The following is a 26097-nucleotide window of genomic DNA, read 5'->3' on the forward strand; positions in this document are numbered from 1 at the left end:
CATGGGGCGTGAGGCAGAAACCTCATTTCCACTGGAAATGATCTGAAACATTGAAAGGCACAGCCAAAACTTAGGGAGAATTTTCTAGGAGGCATCACTATCATCTTTTAAAGTCTAATAGCTTCTCTTTGTGGCAGGACCCATGCCCAAAGCCCCAACATTAGCAGAGAGAGCCTGTCATGTCCCCTGACAACAACTGCTTGTGCTCTGGGATGTGCTATTTCACCTTTATTACTGCATGTGCATCTGCTTGGACAATTTCTATACCAATATTGCTGGGGAAATCCTGCCACTGTTGGTCCAGTTCCACACAAGCCCATGTTTGCCCTCTCTTAGTTTATCCTTTGGTAAAAGAACGAGATGGAGAGGGTTGGTGACACTAGTGTCCTTCAAGAGTTGGCTTATTCCAGTTGAGTGTCCTGGGCTCCCAGGAGAGCTCGCAACTTCCCACCCTGGGACTGGAAATCACTACCTACTACTTGTAGCCTGGAGTTTCTTCTTTAATAGGTTGCACTGGGAAACGGCAGCACACTGTATATTTCTGTTTCTCCAGCATGGTTTTAATGTAAGTTGAAGAGTAATAGGTCTCCCAGGAGATAACTGTGCAGCCCCTGCTCTGTCTGCTGTTTTTGGGATCATTGGATCATCATCATCATCATCATCACACCACATTCACAATGCAAAACCATCCAGAAGGGGGACTGGGACATTTCCAAAGGTTGTGGTGAAGCTCAACAGAAAAATGGGGCACAGTGCTCTGAACAGGGGGCAAATCTGGTTAACTATTGCCTTGGCTCAGCTCCAGGGAAAGCCCCGTTGGAACAGCCCCTGGAAGGTGTCAGTAACAAACTAGCAGAAAGGAGGTGGGTTTCTGTGACTCTTGTACTGCGGATGGGAAAGCTGTGTATAATGTGAAAAAGGCATAAAATTGATTTACTAGCACTTAAAATCACAGAGGGAGGTGGGAGCTGGGAAGCCAAGGAGGAGCAGCACTGCCAAGCTCAAGGGTCCTGCAACGGAGTTCAAGGATCTCCATGTTGAAACTGGGTGAAATCAACTGCGTCTCCGACAGATTTTCCTGTAGATTCGGAGAAATATTTTTCCTGTTTTTCTGAGCTGTGCTACGCCCTCTCCTTGTACTGACAGTAATTAGTGCATAATCCATGGGACCAGTGGCAAGGACCATACTCACTTCAGGGCTGTCAGATCAGCTGCAAGCATTAAACACATAAACACTCTCACCTGCCTCTGGTCCCTCATCTCATGGGATCAGTTACTCCTACTCCTGAAAGCTCTCTGCTTCTTTCTTTCATGGCTTCCCTGGGCATGGATGCTCTCCTGGAGCTGGTTGAATGTGGGGAGGCAGATGTGCTAGAGAAAGCCCATCGGTGGGATGGAGCAAGGCAGGTAAGGCATGCTCCTGACTGAGGGAAATACCAGGGCATCATTATGTGGTGATTCAACCTCCTCTCCCAATCACCAGGTGAGGATCGGAGAGCCTGGAGGGGCTTCGCCCTCAGCCCTGTAGATGCAAACTCCCCACAGAGCAGGTAAACACTCTGTGTATCTCTAATCAGAGCCTAAGTGTGTGTCTAAATTTAACATCCAAATTGTGATCCTCTGTCAAAGACATGCCCAAATCTGTTGGTTTGAAATGAAGGAACAAACACAGCACTGAGGTTCAAAGTGTGTGCGTGGGGAGGCTGGGGAGAGGGGTGATTTGGGGGGGATTGGTGCAGGGCATGGCTACTCTGGCCGGCTGGGGCGAGCGGCTGGGGCATGGCCTGGGGGGTCCTCCTGGGGGTCTCCCGTGATGTGCGGCCTGCTGTGTTTGTTGGCCATATTGCAGAAAAGTACTGCAGCCTTCCAGGAAGCAGGTATGGCCCCAGCCCCACCTTTCGATTCCCTTCAAGAGGAGCATTTAAAAGCAATAAAACCCCAAAACACAAAACAAGGAGAATGCTGGGTGCACTAAGAGCAGCATTCCCCTTGCTGGCTGTGGTGGGGGTTGGCCCAAAGTTTTGAGATCAGAAGATTAGAGAAAAATCATCATTTTGATGGGAAAATAAGGACAACTCTTCCCTTATTGCTCTTTTGCCAGCACGCATCCCAAACTCTTTCTTTCTCTGTTGTTCCTCTCCACCCCCCTTCTCTCTCCCTTTTTTTCTTCACTACAAGAAACAGTCTACCCCCTGGGATAGGTACCGATCAAATCCATCCCCAAGCACATCAACATCTTTGTTGGAGGCGACAAGCACTAGGAGCTGGAGGGGAGAAGGGAGATGTGTTTGGTTGTTCGAATAACCAATGATGGGGTAGTTTAATGGTGGGTTTGAATTTCAATGGTCATTGGGGAATAAAGAGAGCAAAGGAAGTAAATCAGATAAGATGGTGGGTACGAGGCTTTGGGAAAGTGAATAGGAGTTGGGACTCTGTCTTCTCCTGGCTTAGGTGGTAGCTGAGCAGAAGGGGTTCAGCTACAGTTGGAGCAATATCCTTACAGCCGCCTGCCAAATAGGATTGGAAAGTCACAGGTTAAAAAGTATGCTTCTTGTGCAGGTGTTGAGCCATGTCTGTGAGATGTTTTGATTCCCAGTGCTGAAATAACCCCTGCGTGGGGGCTGGGCTGCTTAGTTAATGTTTGCCCTCTCCTCTGCTGCAGCAATGCTGATGGGAATTAGATCCTTTTCCATTTGGTGCCTTGCTCAGTTTTGGTGAGTTCCTCGCCGGTTGCTCGCAAAGCCAGGCCTGCAGGGTTTGAATTCTGTGGCAAGACGGGTATTTTTTGAACTATTTTCTTGGACTTTGAAAAACAAACCAACCCATCCCTTCCCAAGCCATGGCACAGAGCTGTTCCCATGGCAGCATTTCTCTGAATGGGATGCTGAATCCGGGCTAGTGCCTGGCACTGTCCTTGGAGATCCTGCTCCTGCATTCGGTTGTGCAGAGTCTCTGCTTGGTTTTGCCGTGAAGCAGAAGAAATGCATCCTGGAGGTACTACACAAAGCCAGAAAATTAATGAAAAGAGCCCCTGAAGTTATGGTGTTTCATTCCTCAATGTGTCTCGGGGTTTTCCAGTGCCTGTGGATGGTTTTCGAAGGGCTGATATTCATAGGACTGTGTTTTGCAGCAGTCTGCTCAGGTGCTGTGCTCATGTGGGTACAACTTTTTGCTGGACTCGCAGATTCCACCAGGGCACAGCCAGGCTGTTCCTTCCCCATCTCGTCTTTCCAATCTCCAAATGACTTGGATAGACCTTTGGAAATTGTTTCCAGATTGCTAGACGGCCTGGAGCAAAGCGGCTGATCATTTAAAACCTCGTGCGAGTGCCTTTTACAACTGAGGTCTGCCCTTGCTTGGAATGACCTGTGAAATGCTGCTCCTGTTGCGCAGCGAGTGGCCCATGGGCAGTGCCCAGACCCTGCGCCGTAACGATTTCATGGTTCAGCTCTTTTCCTGGTGATAAAGCGGCTGTGTGCTGGCAAGGTGGGCTGTACTGGGGGCTGCTGAGCCATAAAGCCATGGAAAGGCATGGGATTAATGAGTATCATGCTGGTGCGTGGAGCAATGACTCTTGCTTGGACCACCTGGCATGGCAGGGGGTCACACAGAAGTCCTTGAGCAGAATGGATACAGGCCTACAAGCACCATGAAGATGCTCATCCCATCACCTGCTAGCTGGGCCAGGCAGGTGTTTTAACCCTGGGGAGCTTGGGTACCCTGGGGAGCTTGGACCATCAGCCTCTAAGGGATGTTGGAACAGAGAGTCTTGAAGGAGTTTGGGGGAAGCCTGCGAGTCATTGACTTGTGTGGGGCAAGCTGGGCCCCAGGTTGGTAGACCTGGCATGGTGCTGGGACACCCTTTTTCTCTAGTCAGGCTACATTGCTGCAGAGGTTGGTAAAAATGCTTCGTTCTGAGACAGCGCTGCCTTCCCTGGGTCTAGTCTGCAGCAGCCAGCGGACCTGCGAGGGGTCCTGCCAGGACCACTCTTCAGGGCTGACAGCGAGAACATGGTGGGACACTGACTCTGGAGCAGTGAAGGCAGATGTGCAAGGCATGGGTTAGTTTTGCAGGAGAGGAGAGAGCGGGGTGGCCTTCCACATGGGAAGGGCGGCTGGGAAGTGTTTAGTTACTCTGAAGTCCAGCTCCTTCCCCCATACAGCTGGATGCTTTTGCCACCTTTGTTACCGTGCCAGTTGTTCACAAGTTGGATGCTGACATCCAGACTGGCTCTAAAGGCACCTTCCTCCATGACATCTTACTGTGGCCTCCCCCAGCCAGCCGCTCACCCCCTTCCCCCTTAGGTTTCTTGCCCATTGCCCCATCCTTGTGGCTTTGACTGTGCCCTGCTGCTCTACCTGCTGCCCTGGTTTGCTCCTCCACTGGAGCAAACTGGTGTCTTTGCCTCCGAGCCATCCTCTGTCCGTGAGCAAGGCATCACCTTGTTAAGTGAAGCCAAAGGCTTTCTTTTTTCACCTTTCTAGCTGTGATGTGCATTTCTGTCCAATGCTCTGTGAGGAACCCAGGGAGAGCCTGATTTTGTACTGCTGCCAACACCTAAGCCTAGCTCAGATATGTCACATAGCTGAGGTTTCTCTATCATTGTTGTAGGCCTCCAGGAGCTTGTCTGTTAGGCGCAGGCGAACTTGAACAGGCTTGAACTCCCTGTAGAGTTAAAAGGGTCAGTGATCTTTATCTGTCTTGGCATTGCAACATCATTCTAGAGCAAGAGTTAATCGCACAGCTCCAGAGCTGCGGAGCCCTCCGTGGGGGTCTGGGGGTCTGAGGGAACCTTGCAGTGCCAGCTGCCTTGCTGCTGGCTCCTGTCCCAGAGAAAGTGCAACATCACGGAGGTTGAGTTGCTTCTGCCAAGGGCAGGGGGAAGCACCCTTATGCATTATTCCTAATCCCCTTCCTCTCCTCTCCTCTGAAAAGATCAGCTGCTTTTCCCTCCTCACTGGTCGCTTCCTGCCCTCCCCAGTTATCAGCAGCAGAGAGATAAATCCTGCCTGTGGTCCAGAAGCTGCCATTGCACAGATGACCAGGGAGGTGTTGTGGGGTGGTGACTATCCTTGGCCAAGGATGGTGGCTAGGACAACCAGGAGACAGGGAGAAAACCGCAGATCCCACTGGTGGCTCTGATGGCAAAGAGGTACCTGTTGCCCGTGAAAAGAAACAGGCCTGGGGGCTGGAGACAGGCAGTACTGGTGGGAAGGGGGCTCGGTGGGAGCTGCTCACCAGGCAGGGTGCGAGGGGCCCAGGGGCTGGGCACTGCGGGGCAGCAGCCCAAACATGTTGGCACGAGAGCCAGCTACAACATGCCAGGTACTCGCGTGAGCGTGCCCTGACCCTGCTGCTGCTGGGACTGTTCACCTCTCTCTCCGGGATTCATCTCCCATGGAGGCTGTTAGTGCCAAGGGCCACATACCTCCGTCACTGCAAACTAGCTGGCCCAACAGGTGTGCCATGACCATCAGCACAGGCTGTGAGAGCCCACAAGGGATCCTGGGCTCTTTCTTGATTGCTTACTCCTGCCACAAGTTGTACTGAGCTATTCACATTTTCCTCATGCTTGGGATGCAAATTATCTTGCAGTGATAATCATTCCCCTGTCTGCAGACCGCTGAGGGAAGCTGGCGTGTGGGATCACATTGTCAGTCCTCCCTGCTACCTTTTGGATCCACTGGCCAGTTTCAGCCAAATTTAAACAGATAGGTAAAGACTTGAAAGGAGTTAGGTTTGCACAAGCTTGTGAAAAGCAGCAGGAGAGAGGAGAGAAATCCAAATTAGGACTCCCAGCTGGAAGAAAAGGCTCTAATGTGAGCCCAACCCGATTATTAGACATCAGAGAATCCACACAAGAGAGAGCGCCCCAGGCAACCAAGCTTCATGGATTCTGCTGCTCACAAAACAGCTGTTTATTTAGGTGCTGCAAAGCCTGTGAGATCCTTTCTGCGATCCCAGCACACAACTCCCATCTGACCCACCAGAGCTGTGAATCCAGACTGGGCTCAGCTCCCACTCCAGCCTGGAGAGAGGAGCAGCTCTGCCTGGTGTTTGACGGGGCTCTAATCATGAGCTGTTTGAGCCTGTGAGTCCTCATCTGCACCTTAACTCAACCTGGATGTTTGCAATGAGGACACTGGCTACATCACCTGAGTGCCAGCAGTCCTCCGATGCCCTTCCTGTGATTCCCTGTGGGGAACATACATGTTGTCCTATGATGGGTAAAATTTGTTGGGAAGGAGTCCAAGAGCATCTTGGCACGAAGAGCTGGGCGAGGGGCCATGTGCCCCGCTGGATGCAGGTGAGGAGCCCCGGCGCTCAGCGGGACATGGACTGCTCGACTTCTCTCTGCCCTGCGGCACAGCCCTGGCCACCATGCCTCCTCCCTCACCTTTTTCTCTCCTACCAGGCAATTCTCATTCACCCGCAGACCTGTCCCTGCACTGATACGGAGATCTTCTCATTCCCCTGCCCAGCACCCCGCTGGTTTTACCCTTCTGGTGCCTGAAGGTGAGCACAGAGAGCAGCTTTCCGCTCTGCCTGCAGCCTCTTTCACTCTGTTGCCATCTGTCTGCCTTGCGCTGCTCCTTCCCGTCCCTCTCCCGTGTTCCGAGGCAGTGTAAGGACACAGAGGACAGAGAATGAATGAGTTGATCAGGGCATGATCCTCCCTCGTATAAGGATGGCTGGCCAGGATGTCAGTAGCTGTGCCACAGAAATTCCCTGCAGCAGGCATTTGTTGAATGCAAAGAGATACCTGCAAGATGATAGAAAACCTTTGGCTCCCAGACCTGCCTGCCCTTGGGAAATCTGCCTACAGCAGCCCACCTCCTCTGCTGTATCCCCAGCACCATACAAGCTGATGCAAAGCCAGTCACTGGCCTGGGGAGCTCAGGGTTTCACTGGAGAAAAGATTAACCCCTGAGACAGGCATGTTTGCCCAGGCTGGTCTCATTGCCACAGCGCGTCCTTGTCAGCTCTCGTTACACTCCCAGCACAAGGCGCTACCTCCCATTCCGGGCTGTCTGCTGGAAACACATTTCTGAAAGCTCTCGCCATTGCAACACCTCTGCAGAGCAGGCAGCTGTGCACGGACGCTGCTCGCAGCACCTGCGACAACCAGATACCAGGCTGGGCGCAAAATGTCTCTGTCAATCTGAGCCATATGGAGTAGCTATTCATGGCACAGCCAGCATATCCCAGGCTGCCTGCGTCACAGCGTCTATCCAAGGTACAACCTGGTCAGTCCCATATAGTCCCACAATATAAGAATATCAAACTAGGCACACTTGGCCATCTCTCTCTAATCTCTCTCCCAAAATGGCCAGATTTCGTTGCTTAGCGGAGCAGTATAAGAAACAAGGCATGTGTAACGTGTTCCTTCTCCCGCTTTCCAGCATCAGTGCAAGTATACAGTTGTTCTTGGGCTGTTGTGTTTAATAACCTCCACTGGAGCTATCCATCCCAAATGGATCGAAACCTTGTTTGAAGCCAAGTACACTTTTGGCCTCTGCAATATCCTGTGGCAATGTGTTCCAGAATTTAATTATGCCCTCTGTGTGAAAAAAAATACTTCCTTTGGTTTGTTGCAAACCTGCTGCTCGTTCATTTCTGAGCTACAAACCTTCCTAACAGCCCTTGCAGCCTGCCCCTCCCTGGAGCTCCTTCTTCCAAGAATTAGGAAAGAAAGTTTCTTTGCTCATAAACCAGTACCTGCCCCATTGCCAAGGAAAAAGTGTGGTTGAGAGAAAAATTGCTTGCTCAGCAAATCAGCTTGCTAACAGACAATGGAGCATTGGTGTTGCCAACCCAGTTTAAAAAAAAAAGGGGCTGAGGGTATTTAATCCTGTTATGTTTGCGCATGATACAGAAGAAAGCCCACTACTGCTTGAGGTGCAGCTGCACTTGCATACTCCACACGTGGCAAAAAACAAAGCGAGGTGCACGGAGCAGGGAATGCCATTTCTGTAGCATGGAGGTAGCTGCAACAATCCTCTAGGACTTGCCTTGGAGCAGTTGGCAGGAGCGTAGGATGCAAAATGCATTAGTTTCTAACAGATGTTTGATTCCAGGTGTTACGCCTCCTTTGAACTCTCCCTTCGTACATGAATGATGCTTGTTTGTTTGGAGGGCTGGGAGACGCACTGGTTTCTGAGAGCATTAGGATTTGAAACACATTCATGGTGCAAGCTGTAGCTGAGGGAAAGGCTCAGGAGAGGAGCAGATGCTGCTGCGCTCTCCGCGCCACGGGCAGGGCGGTTGGGCTCGCTTTTGCAATGTTACGGAGCACGTTAGAGCACAACCAGCAGAGACACTGAAGCCCCTGGCTGGGTTAGAAACCTCTTGCCTGCCCAGTCCCTCAGGAACCCCGACCACTTATCAGACAGGCGGATGTCCCTGAACTGTTCCCGATAAGGTGAGGTGCCCTGTGTATTAGATGATAAGGGTGCACAATACCAAGCCTGGCAATTTTGCCTCCCCGAATACCGAGACAGCCCAGCCTTCCTCAGGAGCCCGATACAGACTGTTTGCTTTCCGTCCTGAGGCTCCGATAACCTCCCAGGTCTCTCTAGCTGACAGCCTGGAGAGCCATGGCAGCTCCCTATGTGTCCCATGCCCGCTCTTTGTCCCCCTGAGTGCCAGGGCAGAGGATGCAGCGGGCTCCCTGCCCTCCTGCCTGGATCCAGGGCACCCTGAGCAAAGCAGGAGCCCGTTGACTGCAGCCTTGCTTGCCCCGGCAAAGCCTGCCCAGCTCCGGCCGCAACACAGCCCAAGTTTCCACACGTCCTGGAAACTCTCAGCCCTTCGCAGCAGCAAACCCAAGTGAGTGTCAGCTTTTATAAGAGTTTTGTCCAAAGCAACCCCTGTCGTGTGACAGCTGATCTTTGCCCCTCTGGAGTGCTGCACTCAACCGAGTCTGCCTTTAATTCCCCCGGGAGGCTGATTAGCTGATAACTGCTGTTTGGAAGGGCCCCGTCTGCTCCAAGTGCCCAGGCCTCCCTCCCTGTATTTTCTCGTCTTTTCTCAGCGCTGCACATATACACGGGAAATAATTCCTTCACACCCTGAACTGGGACTGGATTTGCTCTGGGATTTCATCTTAGTTTGCCATCAGACATCTGATAGGGAACAAAGTTGCATCGATGCAAACACGCGCACGTTGACGTACATGCTCCTGTGCGAAGCAGGGACGATGGCTCTCGCTGCAGCTCCCCAGCTCTGCTGCCCATCGCAGAGGGGGACCAGGGCAGGCAAGGAGCTCTTGCCTGGCCATACAGGGAGGCAGGGCTGGGGAAACACCAGCATCGTATCTACACGCAGGGATCCCCAAGGCATAGTCAAGTTCGAGCTGACAATGGAAGTGGCTTAATGGGGAACACGGAGACAGAGCTTGGAGCGGTACCGCCTCGCCCTGGTTAGTGAGGTTGTATACGGCCAACACCTGAGCCTACAGCTGGACGCCATCACTGCTCCTGCAGCAGCACATCCATTTACTCCAGCACAAGCATGCTCCTTGCAGAAATCCTGCGCTGTTCAGACCCCTGGAGCACTTCTCTGTTCAGACCCTCCTTGCCTGCCCTGCTCAACAGTGTGGCTTTCACGTTTGCTACCCGGAGCCCACCTGCTTGCACTGCTGCAGCGTGCTGAAGTTTCCCAGCTAAGACCAGATGCAAACTCCATACAAACACAGTTGAACCTTCTCCTGGCTCCTTCCATAACCCCCCATGCTAGGGCTGCCAGAAGGGGGAAAAAGATGAAAGGGTCTCCCTTTGCATCCCAAATCCCTATCTTTAGGATAAGGCTGTTTCCAGCAAAAGTTACATGCAAAAGCAGTTTCATGACTAAATCTCTGCATCCTCCATGCCTTCCTCCATCCATGCTGTACAGACTTCTCCCTGAGTCATTTCAACTTCCCACACCGGCGAGCAACGTGCCTTACCTGTTGCAACAGGAGAGAGAGCTCTCCTGAAGTTTACTGCCTCTCTGCCCTCACCGCTGAAAATCCTCTCCCGCAGCAGCACCTCCCTGGCTGCTGGGGGTCCATGGTGCTCGCAAATCGGAGGAGAGGGCTCGGAGAAATTCCTGCAAGAAGGGATTTTGCTGGCTGAAACTCCGGCAGCACAGGTTGAGAGCAGCGAGGGAGAAAGTTGCAGGAGGTGGAACTACCTCGCTGAAGAGCCAGCCCTTCCGTGACGGACTGGAGGAGGAGGAAGAGGAGAGGCATCGCCCGCTCCCTTGCTGGAGAAGTGCACTTGTGTGTGTGTGTATGTCAGAGCTGGGCAAGCACCCAAGCCTTAGAGCCAAATAATTGCAGAGCTTTTTACTATTAGATTAACTGGTATTGCCGTGAAATCCCAGACCTCCACTGCAAGGGTGGGGGGGCAGAATATGTCAGGTAAATCTCTCCAACACACTTGAAAAAACCCAAAGATTGTTTTTAACTAGCTGCCAGGTGGGTGTTGCAATGAGGGATGGGGAGAAGGGGGTGGGGGAAACCTGAATCTGCCCTCAGAGCAGCTGCGTGCGGAGAGGCACTTTGAAGGTTGTTGTTGTTTGTGTTGGGGGAGCCCCCAGAAACCCCAGCTGCCCGCCAACAAGCCCCAGGGTGCTCGGCGCTGTACAGGCAGAGGATGAAAAGGTGGTCCCTGTCCTGAAAAGACAGGAGGCAGGGAAAAGAGAGGGAGGCAGCAAGGAGAGATGGCAGCACAGGGAGACCAAGTGTTGTACCGGAGCTTTGGGGGATCTTTCTTGGCAAAGAAAGAGCATCCTGACTCTGGGGGTGTTGTTCAGGGCTGGACCGAGGGGAAGGGACATGGACCCTTCTGTGGGTGTTCCTTGCCACATTGGCTAGAGCATGGGCAGTCTGTGGGTAGCTTCAGTCATCTTTGTCCCAATCCCCTTCCCCCTCCTCTCCTCCTTTTCCCCCCAACCCTCAGCAAATACTAATGTACCCCCTTTAGATTGCAATGGGGTTTGAACAGATATAGGGGTAGGTCTCAACGTGGGAAATCAATATTCAGGTTTAGGTGGAGTTTTTCCCCCCTGTGGTGCATTTTTGCAGAGGAAATGACCAGAAAGCTTTCTGTACAGTTTTAGGAAAACAAAAACAAGTAAAGAATATGAAAACTGGACAATTTTAACTTTAAACAATCTGAATAGGTGCCTAACTGCTCCTTTTGAGGCTTCATGCGGGGGACAATGATGGAAGTGAGCACAGGAGCGGGTAGAGGACAGAGACAGACCCCATTAGCATCCCGTTTGAGGGGGAGTGGTTGGTGCAAACTTGTGCCTTACTAGTCACCAGCAAATCCCCTAGGACAGCAGCTTATGAATCCTCCAGCCACACATACAGCTTTGACTGGAACCTGTCTCAAACTAGACTCTGTTGAATTAAATCACAGGACACCAATCCATAGGAAAATCCATGTGATTTCATGGTGCAAATCCAAAAAGATGTGAAGAGGTTGACCCATGATATATTGGACTATTTGGGGTTTTTGGTGGAGGTGAGTGAGAGCAATCTGGTAAATTCACCAGAAAATGCAGAGTTGATAGAATCAAAATTGTTCAGCATTTTAGATTAAATCTAGTGAACAGTTTGTACCAAGAATGAGAAAGGAAATTTGTGTGACATGGTGAGACTGAATGATCTCCCTGGGGTCACCCCGGGACAGTGCTGGGTTGGGAACTGATCTGCTAGTTTTTGTGCTGCAGGTGTTCATGTTGGGTGCTCTCCTCACAGCATCTTAACTCCACTTGGAAAATGACTTTGTTTTCAAGGTCATCATGGCCTTTCAGAAATAGTTTGAACTGAATGAGAAGAGGGCATAAATCCAGTTGGATTTACATGTGTAGCTTGTCCATTTTTCCAGCTGGTTTAGTCAGATGACTTGTAGGGGAACTCGCAGGGAAGTTTTGAGGAATATAAAAGTGATAACGGAAGTAATAGTACCTTGAAATTGGAAATCAGCTCCTCTTCTTTAAGATGTCTCATGAGAGGAGGCCAGGTGATCAGTCAGTAATGGCAATGGGAGGCACATTTGGGAGGAATGAAAGGAAAAGTTCCTTCATGCAGCTGCGTGTCTCGCAGCTGCGGAAGGTGAGAAAATCAGGTATTGGTGGCTGGATTTCAATGGGGCTGAGGCAGAGCTCAGAACAATACTTGTATTGTATTTGGACATACCAAGGTACAAGTGAGCAAACCTCTGGCTTCAGGGCATCAGCTGATTGCTACAAGAACCAGCATTTCCCTGTGTTTGGAGCCTTTCACATCTGGCCAGGTGCCTTGTTCCTTTCGCCTGCATCTGGAGGAAAAGGTAACTGCGGAGACATTGGACGTGGGGACTTAGTCTCACCTCGTGCAGCAAGGCGTGAACTCTCAGCTAGCAAGGCTAGCAGTGCCGATCTTCAGCAAGACAAGAGACTATCATGCCACCCACAAGACAGCTCTCCTTTTTGCACTGTCTCATTGCTCTTCCAGGTGGTCACAGAGGCCCTCTTTCAGTCCCTTTTCTTCACCGTGCTTTGTTGATGAACTGCTGTTTGAGGAAGCTGGTGCTCATGGAAGAAAGGTTGGGCATAAGCTAGGGAAGGTTATTACCTGATGCCCTTATAAAACACATACAAATGCCCAGTGAGTGCAAAAGCCGCTGACAACTCCACCTTGTTGCCAGCAGATTGGTGACACTGGGTCTTCCTTTCCACAGCAGTGGCAGAGCATGGTACCAGTCTTGTTGGCTGCAAGGGACTTAGTTTCAGTTCTCAGAGAAGACTTTGCCCCCTGGCTATGGAGCAGAGAAACATCATATTAGCTGAACAGGTGTAGTTGGGAAAAAAAAGTAGGCTTTTTGGGGACACGAGTGAAGGAGAACTTGATTGTCCAAAAGCCTGTCTATTTTTCCAAACGTGCCAGATGGTTTAATAAGTAATATCGCCTTTCCTAATTAAATCACAGCATCGGGGTGAGCAGCACTCTAGCTGTGGAGAAGAGACCCCAAAATCCTCAGATTATAGTTGGCTAGGACACTAAGATGGACTCTTACCTTCCATGCAAAGGCAAACATTGGCTCTTAGAGCCCATTTGGATCGGTTACTATCCAGTGATCCAGGAAGGGAAAGAAGCACAGGAGAACTTCTCCTGAGGTCCATCTGTTAATTCTCTATCAGTGGTGAGTGAGAGCCTGGGACTGGTGAAAACTCTCTGGTTCTGCCTTCTCGGCTTTCCTACTCAACTTGAAGTCGAGCTGAGTTGGGAAGAAAAGTGTCGTGTTTGTCCGAAAGAGCAACTCCTGCAGAAAAGGGTGGGTTGCAGAATTACCTGTGGTTGCAAGCAGAGAGGATTGGTCTGGCCGGGGGAGTTGTGCCAGGAGGAAAGAAAGAAGGAAGACGGAGCTGTACATGATGGCTTGCTCTGGCTTTGCTCTGAGCGCTGCTTCACACCGCTCAGACAGTCAATCAAACAAGCCAACAGAAACTCCATAAGCTGGTGTCAACATTTCATGCTGCCACGTCCCGCTGCCGGGATCTCACCCCGTCGGATGCAACGGGCACTTTTCCAGGGTGTAGAGAATGTCAGAGATCCAACACTTGGCTGGCAAAGATTCTCCTTTCTCCCTAATCATGGGGAGAGATTTCATTTCCCGGTGCCGCCCAAGATCTCCATTTGATAAAGCCAAGATGTTGTGCTGTGGGTTAGCTGCACACAAAGAGTTTTGCAGAGAAGCAGCATGTTCAGGCTAGGGTAGGGAAATCACCACAGGCCTCTCTGGACCGACAAAAAACACTTATAGGGGCCTCACTGCCAATGGCTATACCTACTCACTGCCCTAGGGACCAGATCTGCCTGCCTCCTGAACACATGCCTGCAGGCCCATCTTCCAGCTCATCCTCCTAAACATGTGCCCTTTCTGGCCAACACTTGCAACTGGCCCCGCCGGAGCATTGCCTCCATGGATCTGGAGGTCAGGGCAGTGCTGTTGAGACATGGCACTGAGGTGTTTCTCCAAACCCTCCTGCCCTCAGAAATGGACATGATGGTGCAACCCCCTTTATCATCCCTGCTAAGGGTCTGGCAGTCTTCAAGCGAGCTGGCCCAGCTAGGGACTGAAATGCTCCAGCTGTTGTGGTGAAGGTGGGCAGCGAGCCATGTGGTGGGCATTTCCTAAGTGGTCCCAGCTCCCATTGCTCTTCCATAGTGCCTGATCTGATTTATCAGGCCACCTCCAAATCTCCAGCAAATGTCCGCTCACCGGCGTGGCGGGATCTGATGGGCCCTGAGGCAGAGCCGAGGCAGACGGAGAGTTACCTCCCTCCATGACAAACAACTTTTGTTTCCCCTTTGCAGAAAGGAGAGCTGGTCTGTGGGTCTGGCCTTTGAGCCTCAGCATCTGCTGTGCTGAAATGCTCTGTGGGTATGTTTGCACGGGAGCGTGCAGGGACTTGCAAGGGAAGGGGCGATTATCTGCCTGGAACAACAGCAGCATTTTCCCCAACAAGCGGGAGCGTGTGCGCTGGGGGAGGGGAGGATCCAGCCCTGCACAGGAATTGGCTCCCTGTGCTTGTGTGTGCACTGCAACCTCGTTGACCAGCGGTGATAATAACCCCCCATGAAGCTGCTCCGATGAGTCAGGATCGTTCCCGTGGAGCTGCAAACCACCCTGCAGCTCCCAGCCAGGCAGAACACGTGGACGAGCGAGGCGGGTGCTGTCTGTAGAGAGGGACAGGCAGGTTGCATCTCTCTCATCTTCTTGAAGCCTCCCAAGGGGCACAGTGTGGATCCATCTCTCCCTTTGCAGCAGACCCTCCAAGTGGTAACCAAAGGCTCTGAACTGCCTCTCTGTGTGCAAACCTGATTCTCGCTGTGAGACTCACCCTTTTTACCCACTACAAATTTGAACTGAGATTTCCTTAGAGCAGCTCCAGGTTATCCCGGCCTGAGGTCCAAGAGGAGTCCATTGATGGGTGGGTTTGACTCCGGCCACACGTCATAGTTTTGGGGATAGAGGCTCGTGCAATGGAAACCACTCCTTCTGGTCTCCCCAGCATCCAGTGCAGGCTCCACTAAGACATCTTTGGCTTTTGAGGCTGAATGCTAGGTAATCCCTGCCCTTACATGCACAGGAGGGCATCACCACAGAGCTCATGCTGGAATCGGGCCCCCCACTCTCTATGGTGTTGCACAAGGCTATTGTGTGGGACAGATCAAACAATGGATTGCTAAGAGTGAAGGACACAACGTTGTTGCCAGTTTTGGACTGGAATCCAAGTCTCTTTGGGCTGTTTGTGGGTTGATAACCACTGCTGTGCCATGCTCCCCTCACTGGCTTCCCCACCAAGGATGATGCACACTGATACCTACAGGGCACTACTGACAGATCCCTTACCCCTTTAAAAGAGATGAAGTCATCTACCTCCAAAGCCATCTGGCATCAGGACAGAGTCAGAAGCTCAGCGCAACAGAAGGCTGGGATGCCAGCCCGCAGAGGGGATGTCATCGCTCTACAGACAGATGGGACCCTGATGGGATGGCAGAGATGCTGTGCAAGACCTCAGGAGAAGGTTTGGTGTTTCAGGGAAGGCAAAAAACACCTGCCGGGAGAGAGCACCGGCATGTGCCACGGCCCCGCTTCCACCATCCGTGCCGAGTGGAGCCCCATCGGGAGGTGGGACCTGCGCACTGTCCTCCTGGGAGGGCACGGACTGAACCATGGCTCTCGTCATGGGATGAGCTAGCAAGTCAGCGTGTCTCCTCCTCCCCCTCCATCCGTCTGCGCAGAGCAGGCATTAGCTCATCTCAAGCCAATCGGTCTCCACCACATGCCGGATGGCTGATCTCATCCTTGGCTGGGGTGGCGGTGACTGAATCCGGAGCGGCGTGTGCCTGCAGTCTCCGCGGGACGGCCGTCGGGGCAGCGCGGGGAGAGAAGCCACCACGTCCCTGCGAGGCACAGGGAAGTGACCTCAAGCAAAACTGCCCACCAGTCCTGAGCGGGTGATTTCATCAGAGAGTGCTGGGGGATGAGGCAAAGTCCTTGCCAGTGTGCCCAGGGAACAGCCTCTCACTTCCAGGTCTGGCAGGAGGTTTCTGTCTCAGTTTCCGAGGTAGTATCACTGGCCTTGCACTCCCAGAGTGCCTACACAGCCAGTGCCTCTTGCATCACAGACTCCTTAACCCTCCTAGCTTAATTAATTAAGGAGCTGGTGCTCTTCACAGGACTTCACTGGGTCATGCTACTGTCCACCAGGAATGTCCCAGGCCGCCATAAGTCTTTCTGAAGTTACTGCACTGGAGCCCCTTCTCCCCACCATGTACTGCAAGGCATGGTGGCTTCCAGCCAAGGCAGGGCCCCAGCAAGTCCCTCCCCATGGCCCTGTCGCTCCTTAGAGAGCTGGGGCTGTGGTGGATGGATTAATGCAGACATGCCTTTCCATCGTCCTGGCTGAGAAACCAAGCTTCAGCTTGGTGTTTGCGCAGAAGAAAGAGGTTGGTGGGGGTGGCAGTGAAGAAGGGTGGAGGGAAGAGACCATGGGAAATGGCTGGGTCTTTACTGGGGAGTGGGGAAAGAGGACAGCGAGTTAATTTATCTGAAGGGTAAAGCAGGGTTGAGAGGCTAAATTACAACTCTGTAAGTTCAGGCCTCTGTCCAGGGGGAATGAGCTGCTCTCAGAAGATGCCACTCTCTCCTCACAGGCTCCATACAAGGAGCTTAGACTGGATGTTTAACTTTTAGTCCAGTGCACTGGATCACATGCTGGGGATTGCACAGGCACTGGGAGATCAGGCAGGGGCAGAGCAGGGGACTGCCCGCTCTCTTGCTTCACTCCAAGGTCTCAATTTTACCCAGCTCAAGCAGAAACCCTTTCAAAGTGGAGGTTAATTTTCAAGTAGGGAAATAACTTGTGTTTGTTCCAGTCTGGCCTGAAAAATCCTGGACCACCAACTCTTTTCCTTAGGAAAGACCACTCCTCTCCTGGTTTGTCTTGCTTTGGGAAAAAAGATCTGTTCTACTCCAGCCCAGATCCTTTGTACCCTCTTCTCCTTCGCATAGCAGTCTGTAAATGTTTCTCTATTAATCAGTTACCTCAACCCCAGATTTTCCTGCTCCCCTTTCAGATCCTTGCTGTCTACCACTTCTCCTTCGGCTTGGTGCTGAGACCTGACGCCCAGTCATGCCTGGCAGAGAAGCCAGTCCGGAACTTCCTTGCTCCAAGGGCATTATAAAGAGGTGCCATTGTGCAACGGAGCCTTGTAGCAGGAATACAATCCCCGTGATGATTATCTCGATACCATCCTCACTGAACCAGGGGAGCCTGAGCCAAAAGAAGAACTTAGAGCTAAACAGCTCTTGTTTACAGGAAGCCAGAGCACAGTGTCTGGGCTTGTACCAGTGTAGCAGGAGATATTGCTGTTGTCTCAGACTGCAAAATATTGATGGATGGTGTGTTCCTGAGATTTCCCAGGGACGTTGTGGGAGCAATTTCCCTCATTTCTGAAGCATCTTGCGCAGCAGCCCAGGGGGAAAAGTGTTTATTTGGCTGAACTGGACAATCAAGCAAGGGTCATCAGCTTTATTTATTGATATGTTTGGCCATGATCACTGCAGGCTTTGCAACCTATGCAGCACTCTTTGTGTGTTGGTACGGAGAAAGGTCTCAGACATGTTGTAAAGGGTGGTGACCACCAATGGACAGAGTACCAGTAGCCCAAATCTCTGTGAGCTTGTGCTACTGAACAAATCCACTGTCCAAAATCCTACTGATTTCTCATAGAGTGTCAAAGGAGGGGATAAAAACTTCTTCGCCAGCAGTGAAGCTACTTTTCCAGGGTTGTTATTACCTTCCTTCCAGGTTTACAAAACCGTGGTCCTACAGACAAAAGCTGGTAGACTGCTCTGCAGAAATGGGTCAAGAGCATCGTCTCCAAGGCTTGTCCTGCTTCGGGACAAGGCAATAAAAAACTGAGAGAGAAAATCAAAATGGCTGAATGGCTGACTGCTATCCAGATGTGGGGGAAGTCTTGCCCACATCTGGCAGGGAGTGTTTTGCAATGGGAACAGCCTTCCTCAGCCCTTGGCACACCGCTGGGGGCGGCTGTTGCACCCACAAACAGGACGGTCCAGTTCCCATGGAGGCAGAAGATCTGTTTGGCCAGTTCGATGAGTCAGAGAACGTTTACCAAGACCTTTTTGTGTCAGGAAATGCATTTTGATCAAAACAGGAAGAAGTTAAAAAAAAAGAGAGCGAAAAGTGGGAGAACTATGGATTGCAGAGGCATTTCCCCAGCCCAACCAGCAAATCAGTGCTGAGGCATCCAGCCCAGCAGGGACAGTCTTTTTGGGATTCAGCGGTGACCCACTGCCTGCTTTCAAGCAAGCCACATTTGCTAACTGCCCATGGGAGTTACAGGTAAGACTTTGTCCATCTTTGAAACACTTTGCCCAAGCATTCAGAGAAATGTCTCAGTGGTTTCCCCTTGGATTTGTGCTGCTGGTTTTTATTAGTCCGGGGCTCCTTCCCATCATTGCTGGGGCAGGGGGATGAGGACATCCATAGGGCTGACAGTCTTCTTGGTGAAGGGTAAAACACTTGTGAGAGAGCAGGAGGAGCAGGGCAACTCTAGGTGTGGACCTGGGCCTGTGATATTTCCCAGATGTTTGTCATCCCCTCCTGCCTGCATCCTCCAAGGGAGGCAGGGGGATCTGTTAACCTCCTTTTTATTGACGAGGACAATGAAGCACAGAGGTGTTCAACTATACTTACAAATATTTTGAGCCAAGCAAGGATTAGGTGGGTGAGGGGGAGCAGAGGAATGGAGAAGGGGCCTGAGGACTAGGAGGTTTCGTGGGGCCAGAAGATACAGGCTATCAAAGGTCTGCCTTGGGAAGGCGAGCCTGCCCAGCCTCCTTTGCAGAGCCAAACGCTCTGTTTTGTCAGGGTTGGCAAAGGTGCTTACCTTGTCACCCTGTCCAGCAGATCCTTCCCCAGTGGGCTGGGCATAAGGAATCAAGTCAACCACTTGAGATGAAGGCTGGGTACGTTACTGGATAGCAAATACAGTCTCTTCAGCATCCCCTCTAAACACAGCTTTCCTGGTTTGCCTTGAATCTCTGAAAGATGTGTGCAGTGCGGCCATGCATGGGAAGAGGATGAAGGCAGCAGACATCTCCTCTTTGCCTGTAACACCAGGCAACATGGCCCTGAAAAGGCTGCAGTGCCAGGGCTTTGCTCACGATGCTGACTCTGCCCAAGGTCGTGGTGCCCTCTGAATTCCTCCAGAAAGGACATTTCTCCATTTTCTGCTATGATAGGGTCCCCGCCATTGATGTTGGGTTGGGGCTTTTGCTCTGAAGCAGCTTTGAGTCTCCACCCTTCCCTCCTCCTCCTGTCCCATGCAGTTCGGGCATAGTGTGAGCAAGAGGAAGGGTCGGCCTTCATTAGAACAAATATGAGAGGCAGTCTGCCAGAAAGATAAACAGAAAAAGGGCTGGGTGAGAGGTGTGGAGAATCCCTAAAGCTGAGGGACTTTGCATTAATTATCATGTTAGGTGTCTGAACAGCAAAAATACCCATCTCCATTTTCATGCACGTTCACTTTAAAAAAAAATAAAAATCCTGCTTAATTGCTCCAGTGTTGTGGTTTAACCCCAGTCGGCAACCAAGCACCACACAGCCGCTCGCTCACCCTCGGTGGGATGGGGGAGAGAATCTGAAGACCAAAAGCAAGAAAACTCGTGGGTTGAAATAAAAACAGTTTAATAATTGAAATAAAATAAAATAAAATAAAATAATAACAATAAATTTTAATGAAAAGGAAAATAATGAGAGAGAGAGAGAGAGGAGCAAACCCCAGGAAAAGCAAGTGATGCAACTGCTCACCACCTGCCGACTGATGCTCAGCCAGTTCCCAAGCAGAAATCACTGCCCCCCGGCCAGCTCCCCCCAGTTTATATACTGGGCATGATGTCATACGGTATGGCATAGCCCTTTGGCCAGTCTGGGTCAGCTGTCCTGGCTGTGCCCCCTCCCAGCTTCATGTACACCTCCTCGCTGGCAGAGCATGGGAAGCTGAAAAGTCCTTGACTTAGTATAAACACTGCTTAGCAACAATTAAAACATCAGTGTGTTATCACATTATTCTCATGTTAAATCCAAAACACAGCACTATACCAGCTACTAGGAAGAAAATTAACTCTATCCCAGCCAAAACCAGGACAGCCACTTAATTCATTAAAGGATTATAGCAAAGACTACAGGAAAAAAAGTGAAGTATGATGAGTGGTTCTAGCATCCTGCTCCAAACGATCCGTGAGTGTTTTGGAGGGAGCACAGGGCACGAACGTGACTCCTCTGCCCAGTGCTCCTGCTCCATTCCCAGCAGCACAGTGTGAAGCCTGGTGCCCAGGAGCTTGAGCAACCTCGACCACTGGCATGGATGGGTATCAGGAGTGCAGCCCCAGGCACTCTTCCTTGCTCAGCGGATGCAAATCCTTCCCAGCACTGTCTCTGAGTCCTTCTCAGGAGGCTTTGCCAAGACCTCAAGCCACTCTCCAACGTCTTTACTTGGCTGCACATTTGACAGATCCTCCTGACCCATTCACAGTACCCAGTACCAAGCCGTCCCATAAACCAGGGTTTTCTTTTTGTTTTGTAACAGAGCTGAAATGCTGTAACAGAAGGCAATGTTGATTTTTGCAAAATGTCCTCTGTATTCATTTGCATTGAGCTTTACAAGTAAACCTGGGAGGCTGGTTTCTCTCTCAGGCCCATTTTTATTTGAGTTCCCAAAGTTTCAAGGTTAGGTTGATGTATGCCACGCTGATGTGGGTCTGCCTGCATCACCTCTGGGCAGGCACTGTGCTGGCAGAGAAAGGGTTAGGGGAAATGGTGCTGGTGCAGGTGGGGGAGTTTGCTGCCTGATAAAGGGGAGGGGAGCAGCTGGTAGGAGGTTAAGGGCAGGAGAGGAGATTGCCCATCACTTCTCTCTTCAGGCTGGAGCAGTGGCTTTAGAGCAGAAGGATAAAGGTAAGCCCACCTCAATGGGACTAGCTGTACTGAGGAGTGGAGGAAAAGTGCTGCTGTGAGCAAGGGGTGCAGGGGATCTCAGGGTCAAGAGAAACAGGAATGGAGGTCTGCAGCTGGAGCATGTGTGTGAAACCAGTTTTAAGCTATTACCTTGTCCTGGGGAAGGCTGGTGGCTAAACAGCCCTGGGGCACTGTGTTTGGGGGTGAGGCATTTGGGATGCTGTTGTAGGGCCCCTGAAATCATATCACACCACACTGAGCAGTTTATTTGCTGGAAAGAGGTGGGGGCTGTCTTCTGTCCTGTGGCTTGGCAGAGGTCTTGGCTTTAGGAAGTGAACCTGTGCGTGAGGAGACCAGGACAGCGTGGCAATCCTTGGTGTGGGCTTCCCATGCTGCCCGGAGTGCATCGCCTTCCCAAATCAAGCTCCTACAGGGCCTGAGGTCACCATTTCAACACTGCCTCTTCCCAGCTGCCGGTGTGCCCCGAGCCAAGATGGGCTGGGGAAGGGGAGCAAGGTATTGCAGCCTGTTCCTTCCAGCACTGACTGAGTACAGATGGGTCCTGAGCAATAGCAGGGGCTATTTGGAAGCTGGGGTTTGGCCTGAAAGGGGAGCAGAGCTCCTCGCTGCCCTGGGGTGCCCTCAAATCAATGTGCAATACCTGGAGCAGCTGGTTGGGCTCAGGCAGTGCTGAGCACCCCGGTGGGGCTCAGCTCCTCTGCAGAGCATTCCAGGTTCAGCCCACCAGCCCGGCTTTTGCTCCCTTCTTCCCTTGATTGTCCCTCTCCAATCTTGTCGCTGACCGCGGGTGATAGCAGGCGCCTCACAAAAAAAGCCAGATTGGAGCAACAGACTTGTGTGTGTGACGGGGAAACAGCAAATCATCCTTGAAACAATGTCCCTTTTCAGAGCCTTGGCTCCTGGCAGGAATAATCAGCGCTCCCTGGGCGGCTCAGCCTGGCAGCAGCTCTGCCTAATCCGGCCCAAGTTGGGGCAAATCTGTGGATTGCTCAGCTGTGGGGTGACATGAGATGCTTCTGCAGCCTGTGAGGGAGCTCCTGCGGCTTGTTGCGGCTCTGGAGGAGGCTGGGAGGAAAGGGCAGGTGATGCGTTCATACGGGCAGGCACATCTGTACAGGCAGGCAGGAGCACTTGGGAGGGATGGGTCATGTTCTGCTCTGAGGGCAGCTCCTGTGGGGGACACTGGGAGTTGATCCAGGGTGGGGATCAGGGTGTAGTAAGGAATAAGGCTTGATGGTTGTCCATTGCCGGGTGGGAAGAGGGCTGACTGCTTGTTCATGGGTCAGTCTTGGTCCCCTGGCACTGGAACCAAGGCAGAGCCCCCCAGTCCCCGCTGTGCTGTAGCAGCTGGTTGCAAGCAGCCCTGTGCCCAGACAAAGCTATCTTCTGCAGAACAGCTACCCTCACCTGTGGGCAAAACAGAAGGGCTATTTGAAGGGTCTCAGGGTCTGAATAATCCTATTACCTCCGAGTGGATGAAGAGACAGCATGATTGTGCTCTCTGGAGCTGTTTGCAATACTGCTGCTCAGATTACGGGGGGGGTGTGTACAGAGACTTAATTTCAGGAGTTGTCAGCAATGCATGTTCATTGGGGACTTCTTTTTGCAAGTGACTCTTGTGCTGTTTTGGATGTAATATTCATTGTTTGAAATGCCCTCCTGGAGTTTTTCCCCTACCAACTTTTATCTGTCTCCGCCATCATAAATATCGTCTCATTTTCTCTTTCAAATGGGTCCTGGAATGAACGCTGTGGGCTGTCTTGTACCCCAGCCTGGGGAATTCAGATTTTATTTGCAACATGCCAGGGAATTTTGTTTTCCAGTAATGACTTGTACTGTAATTGTGAACTTCCTCTTACAACAGAGATCTACCTCCCTGCTTCCCTGGTGAACACTTGCTTTGGGAATGGAGGCTGGAGCAGTGCTGGTGTTTTTCAGTAGGTTTTCTGAAGTCCCACTGAAATTCCCAGAGTTTTAGCAAAGCTGCTGCAGGAAGACAGGGACTTGGACACCTTTTGCTGCACAACATCTGGAGAGGGAGACGCAGGAAGGGCCATTGCAGCTGGAACTGTCCCACAGGGAGGATGGAGGGAAGGAGAATCCCCTCTTACCTCCTCCACCTCTGCCTTCCCTCCCCAGCTCCTGTTTTCTGCCTCCTTTGCCTCCTCTCGACAAGCTCTGACCCACAGCCTGGCCCTGGGCCACCTCCTCCTAATTGGGGATCAAAGCCAAGCTCACACCTACGGCGCTGGCAGGGAGGGCAGCGCTGCCCCGTCGCCTGCCCTGCACGCTGCTTGCCTGACTTGTGCCTGCCCGTGTCGTCTGACAGCCGCAAGTAGGGAGAGGAGCGTTTACTTAGCCTGCTCCTGCCAGACCCGAGGGTGATGAAAGTTGGTTTTTAAAGGCAGCGAGATAGGGCTGGGGAGGGGATCAAAGGCATCCTGCCTGCCTACAGAAGCAGTTGGTGATGCAAAGCACAGGGCTGCGCTCTCCGAGGCGATGCTCGGCTCTGCACGCCGGGCGCACCTCGCCCTCCCAGCCCTGCTTGTGGTTCCCCCCGACCGCAGCGCCGGCTCCAGACCTGCTGCTCCCAGCGCCGCTCCCCACGGGGGGAAAGCTCTGGGCTACACCGAGGACAGACATCCCTCTGTCACCAACCCCTTCTCCTGTGTCAGGGCCCACAGGGAGATGGCTGTGGCCCATGGCATCGGGGGGCTCTCTGGCCGCTCCTGGGGGGACACGCAGCACCCCAGTGTGCCGCTTCCAGGGGCAGGCTGCAGAAATTGCATTACCATTAAAATGCAGCTTGCGCTGCCTGGCAAGCGTGGAGCAGCCTCTGTTCCCACGGACTCATTTAACTGCTTGGAAGTGGAAAGTGTTCAGTACCTGCCGGGCTCTGCTGAGCTAATTAATTTATTTAATAATGATGCTTAGCTGCTCTCCAGGCCTAGCTGCTTTGCATCCCAAAGGGTGATGATTTTTTTTAGAAATTCCCAGTGGAGATGTGCCTGGTTTATTTATACATATTTCTTTTTTGTTGTTGTTCTCCATTTTGTACAGCATCTTGCACAATAGGGCTCTGGCTCTGTACCCCTGCTCTGACATGCTGTTGTCATACACATGAGCACTCCCACCGGTCTGGGGACAATCCTGCTCAACTGCTCCATGAATGCTGTGGGCTCTGGCAGAGTAAGTCCTAGGGCCCCGTGAACCACAGGAGCTGCAGCTTGCACTAACGATCCAGCCTAATTAATCTGAAATCTTCTGAGGACTGCAGTCGCTAGAGGGAGACAGGGGAGCCCCTGCTGCTAGCTTGGGTGTGAATGATTCATGGGCACCCTGTTTCCCTTCCTCTGCCGTCCCCGGGAAGAAATCCAGCTGGCTCGGAGGGGTGCGGGAGGATGCCCTGCCAGCTTTCCATCATGACTGTTGTCATGTCAGCATTGATGCTCCCAGCTGACACCCTCCCCTCGGCTGCAGCCGGCTGGAAGTAGGGACCAGGCTGTGCCCCAGACTAGGGACATGCGTTTCCTAGCAAGGATTAGGAAAGCCTTGTTACCTTACTGGGAACCTCTGCCCATTTTTCCTGCTGCCCCTGGCAAAGCTGTTGGGACAGTTGACTTCAGGGAGCTTATGTCTTGTTGCAACACAAAATGGAAATGCTGATCAAGGCTGCCTTGCCTTCAGGGACAAGCAAGAAAACATGGGTGTGGGAAAAAGCCTGTTATCCTGTAGGGCATGTGCAGGGCATGCAACTGGAGTTACCCAAAGCAGTGCCCATGGAGGCATCTGGGTGCTGGGGACGTTGGCTCACTGTCGGGGTACGGGTGCAGGTCTTGCCCTTGCTGGCCCAGGGACCATGGAGGGGACGAGAGGAAGAAGGTGCCATCGGCTGGTTTGCTTAGAGCCTGTCCAGTGCCACCGCCCAGCATGGGTGCCTCTCTGCCAGAGCCTGGCTCTGCAGCAGAGTTCAGCAAGATGCACCCTGGCATCGTCCAGCCCAAACCTTAGGTGACCATCCTGTTCACCTGGGGACTTCCGTGGGTCGATCCCATCCTGAAAGAGAAGAAAAAGCTCCCAACACTGTGGCTGGAGGAGGATCTTTTCCACTTGAGCTCAGCTGGGGCTGGGATGCACCAGCCTCGTCAGCGTAACGAGGTGTCCGTCAGTCCCAGGGCGGGCTCGCTCACCCGATGCCGTTCCCCATGCTTTCTCACTGCTCTGCACAAGTTTGCTCTCCTCTTTGCCCTGAGACAGACCTGGGTGTTTCCGTGACTTGCACCCCCGGTTTGTGCCCTGGCGGGTTGCTCTTCTGCTCGTGTTCCCAATTCCTACCCCAAATTGCATTTTTTCTCTGCTGGTGAGTCACGCATTTTACTGTTGCAATACTCACCTTGCCGCGACCTCTGTGGGAGCCATGTCCCTGCATGCAGGAGCTCATTTGGGGTGCAGTGATTCAGCTCGGATCAGACGACTTGCACCTCTTCCCTGTGCCCAGCTGTGTGTATCCAAGAAAGCATTTCTGCCTGGTGGGGAGTGAATCACCCAGGAGTGGCTTACCCAGCCCTGCCCGCTGCCAGCAGGCAGGGGAACGGGAGGAGAGGAGAAGGGGAACGCAGCTGGGAATTCACTGGCAGGGAAACCTTCCCTCCTGCACTTGGGACTAGGGCCACTTTGCAATGCAACACTCGGGTTTTGGGTTGCAGAGAAAGAAGAGTCAAGCGGAGATGTAGCATTTGGTTGCTCTTGTATAGGCTTGCAGGCCACCCCGGTGGCTGTCCTCCTGGAGCAGAGAGCAGCGACTGCATGGGCTGCAGCTTGCCTCCAGCCCGGTGGCTTGTTCTCTGCTGATGCTTCAGGCAAGTTGGGACATGGCCGCTGCGGAGAGGACGTCCGCTTTGTCATGCGTTGAGCTGAGGCTGGGCTGATCTCTCTGCTGATTCCCACAGCCGCTCTCTGGAGCTAGAGGCTGGGGATTTTCCAAGTGGGGGAGCTGGTACGGGGCCATCCTGCCTGCTCAGCTGCCATCTCCGACAGGCAGTGGGTGG

General features: G+C 52.3%; 1 protein-coding gene across 1 annotated transcript in view; it reads right to left on the minus strand.

Annotated features, from left to right (window-relative positions):
* Window positions 1-4578: 4578 nt before the first annotated feature.
* SPARC (secreted protein acidic and cysteine rich) overlaps window positions 4579-26097 on the minus strand; it is a gene marked incomplete at its 3' end in the record, with an annotated part of 46195 nt that continues 24676 nt past the window's right edge. Inside the window, exon 10 of the mRNA XM_082324081.1 lies at window positions 4579-4666. Within this exon, the coding sequence (XP_082180207.1) occupies window positions 4579-4666 (88 nt within the window). The remainder of the gene's footprint in view (window positions 4667-26097) is intronic.

Source organism: Platalea leucorodia, assembly GCF_965183815.1.
Source record: "Platalea leucorodia genome assembly, chromosome: 11".
In the NCBI taxonomy this organism is placed as follows: Eukaryota; Metazoa; Chordata; class Aves; order Pelecaniformes; family Threskiornithidae; genus Platalea; species Platalea leucorodia.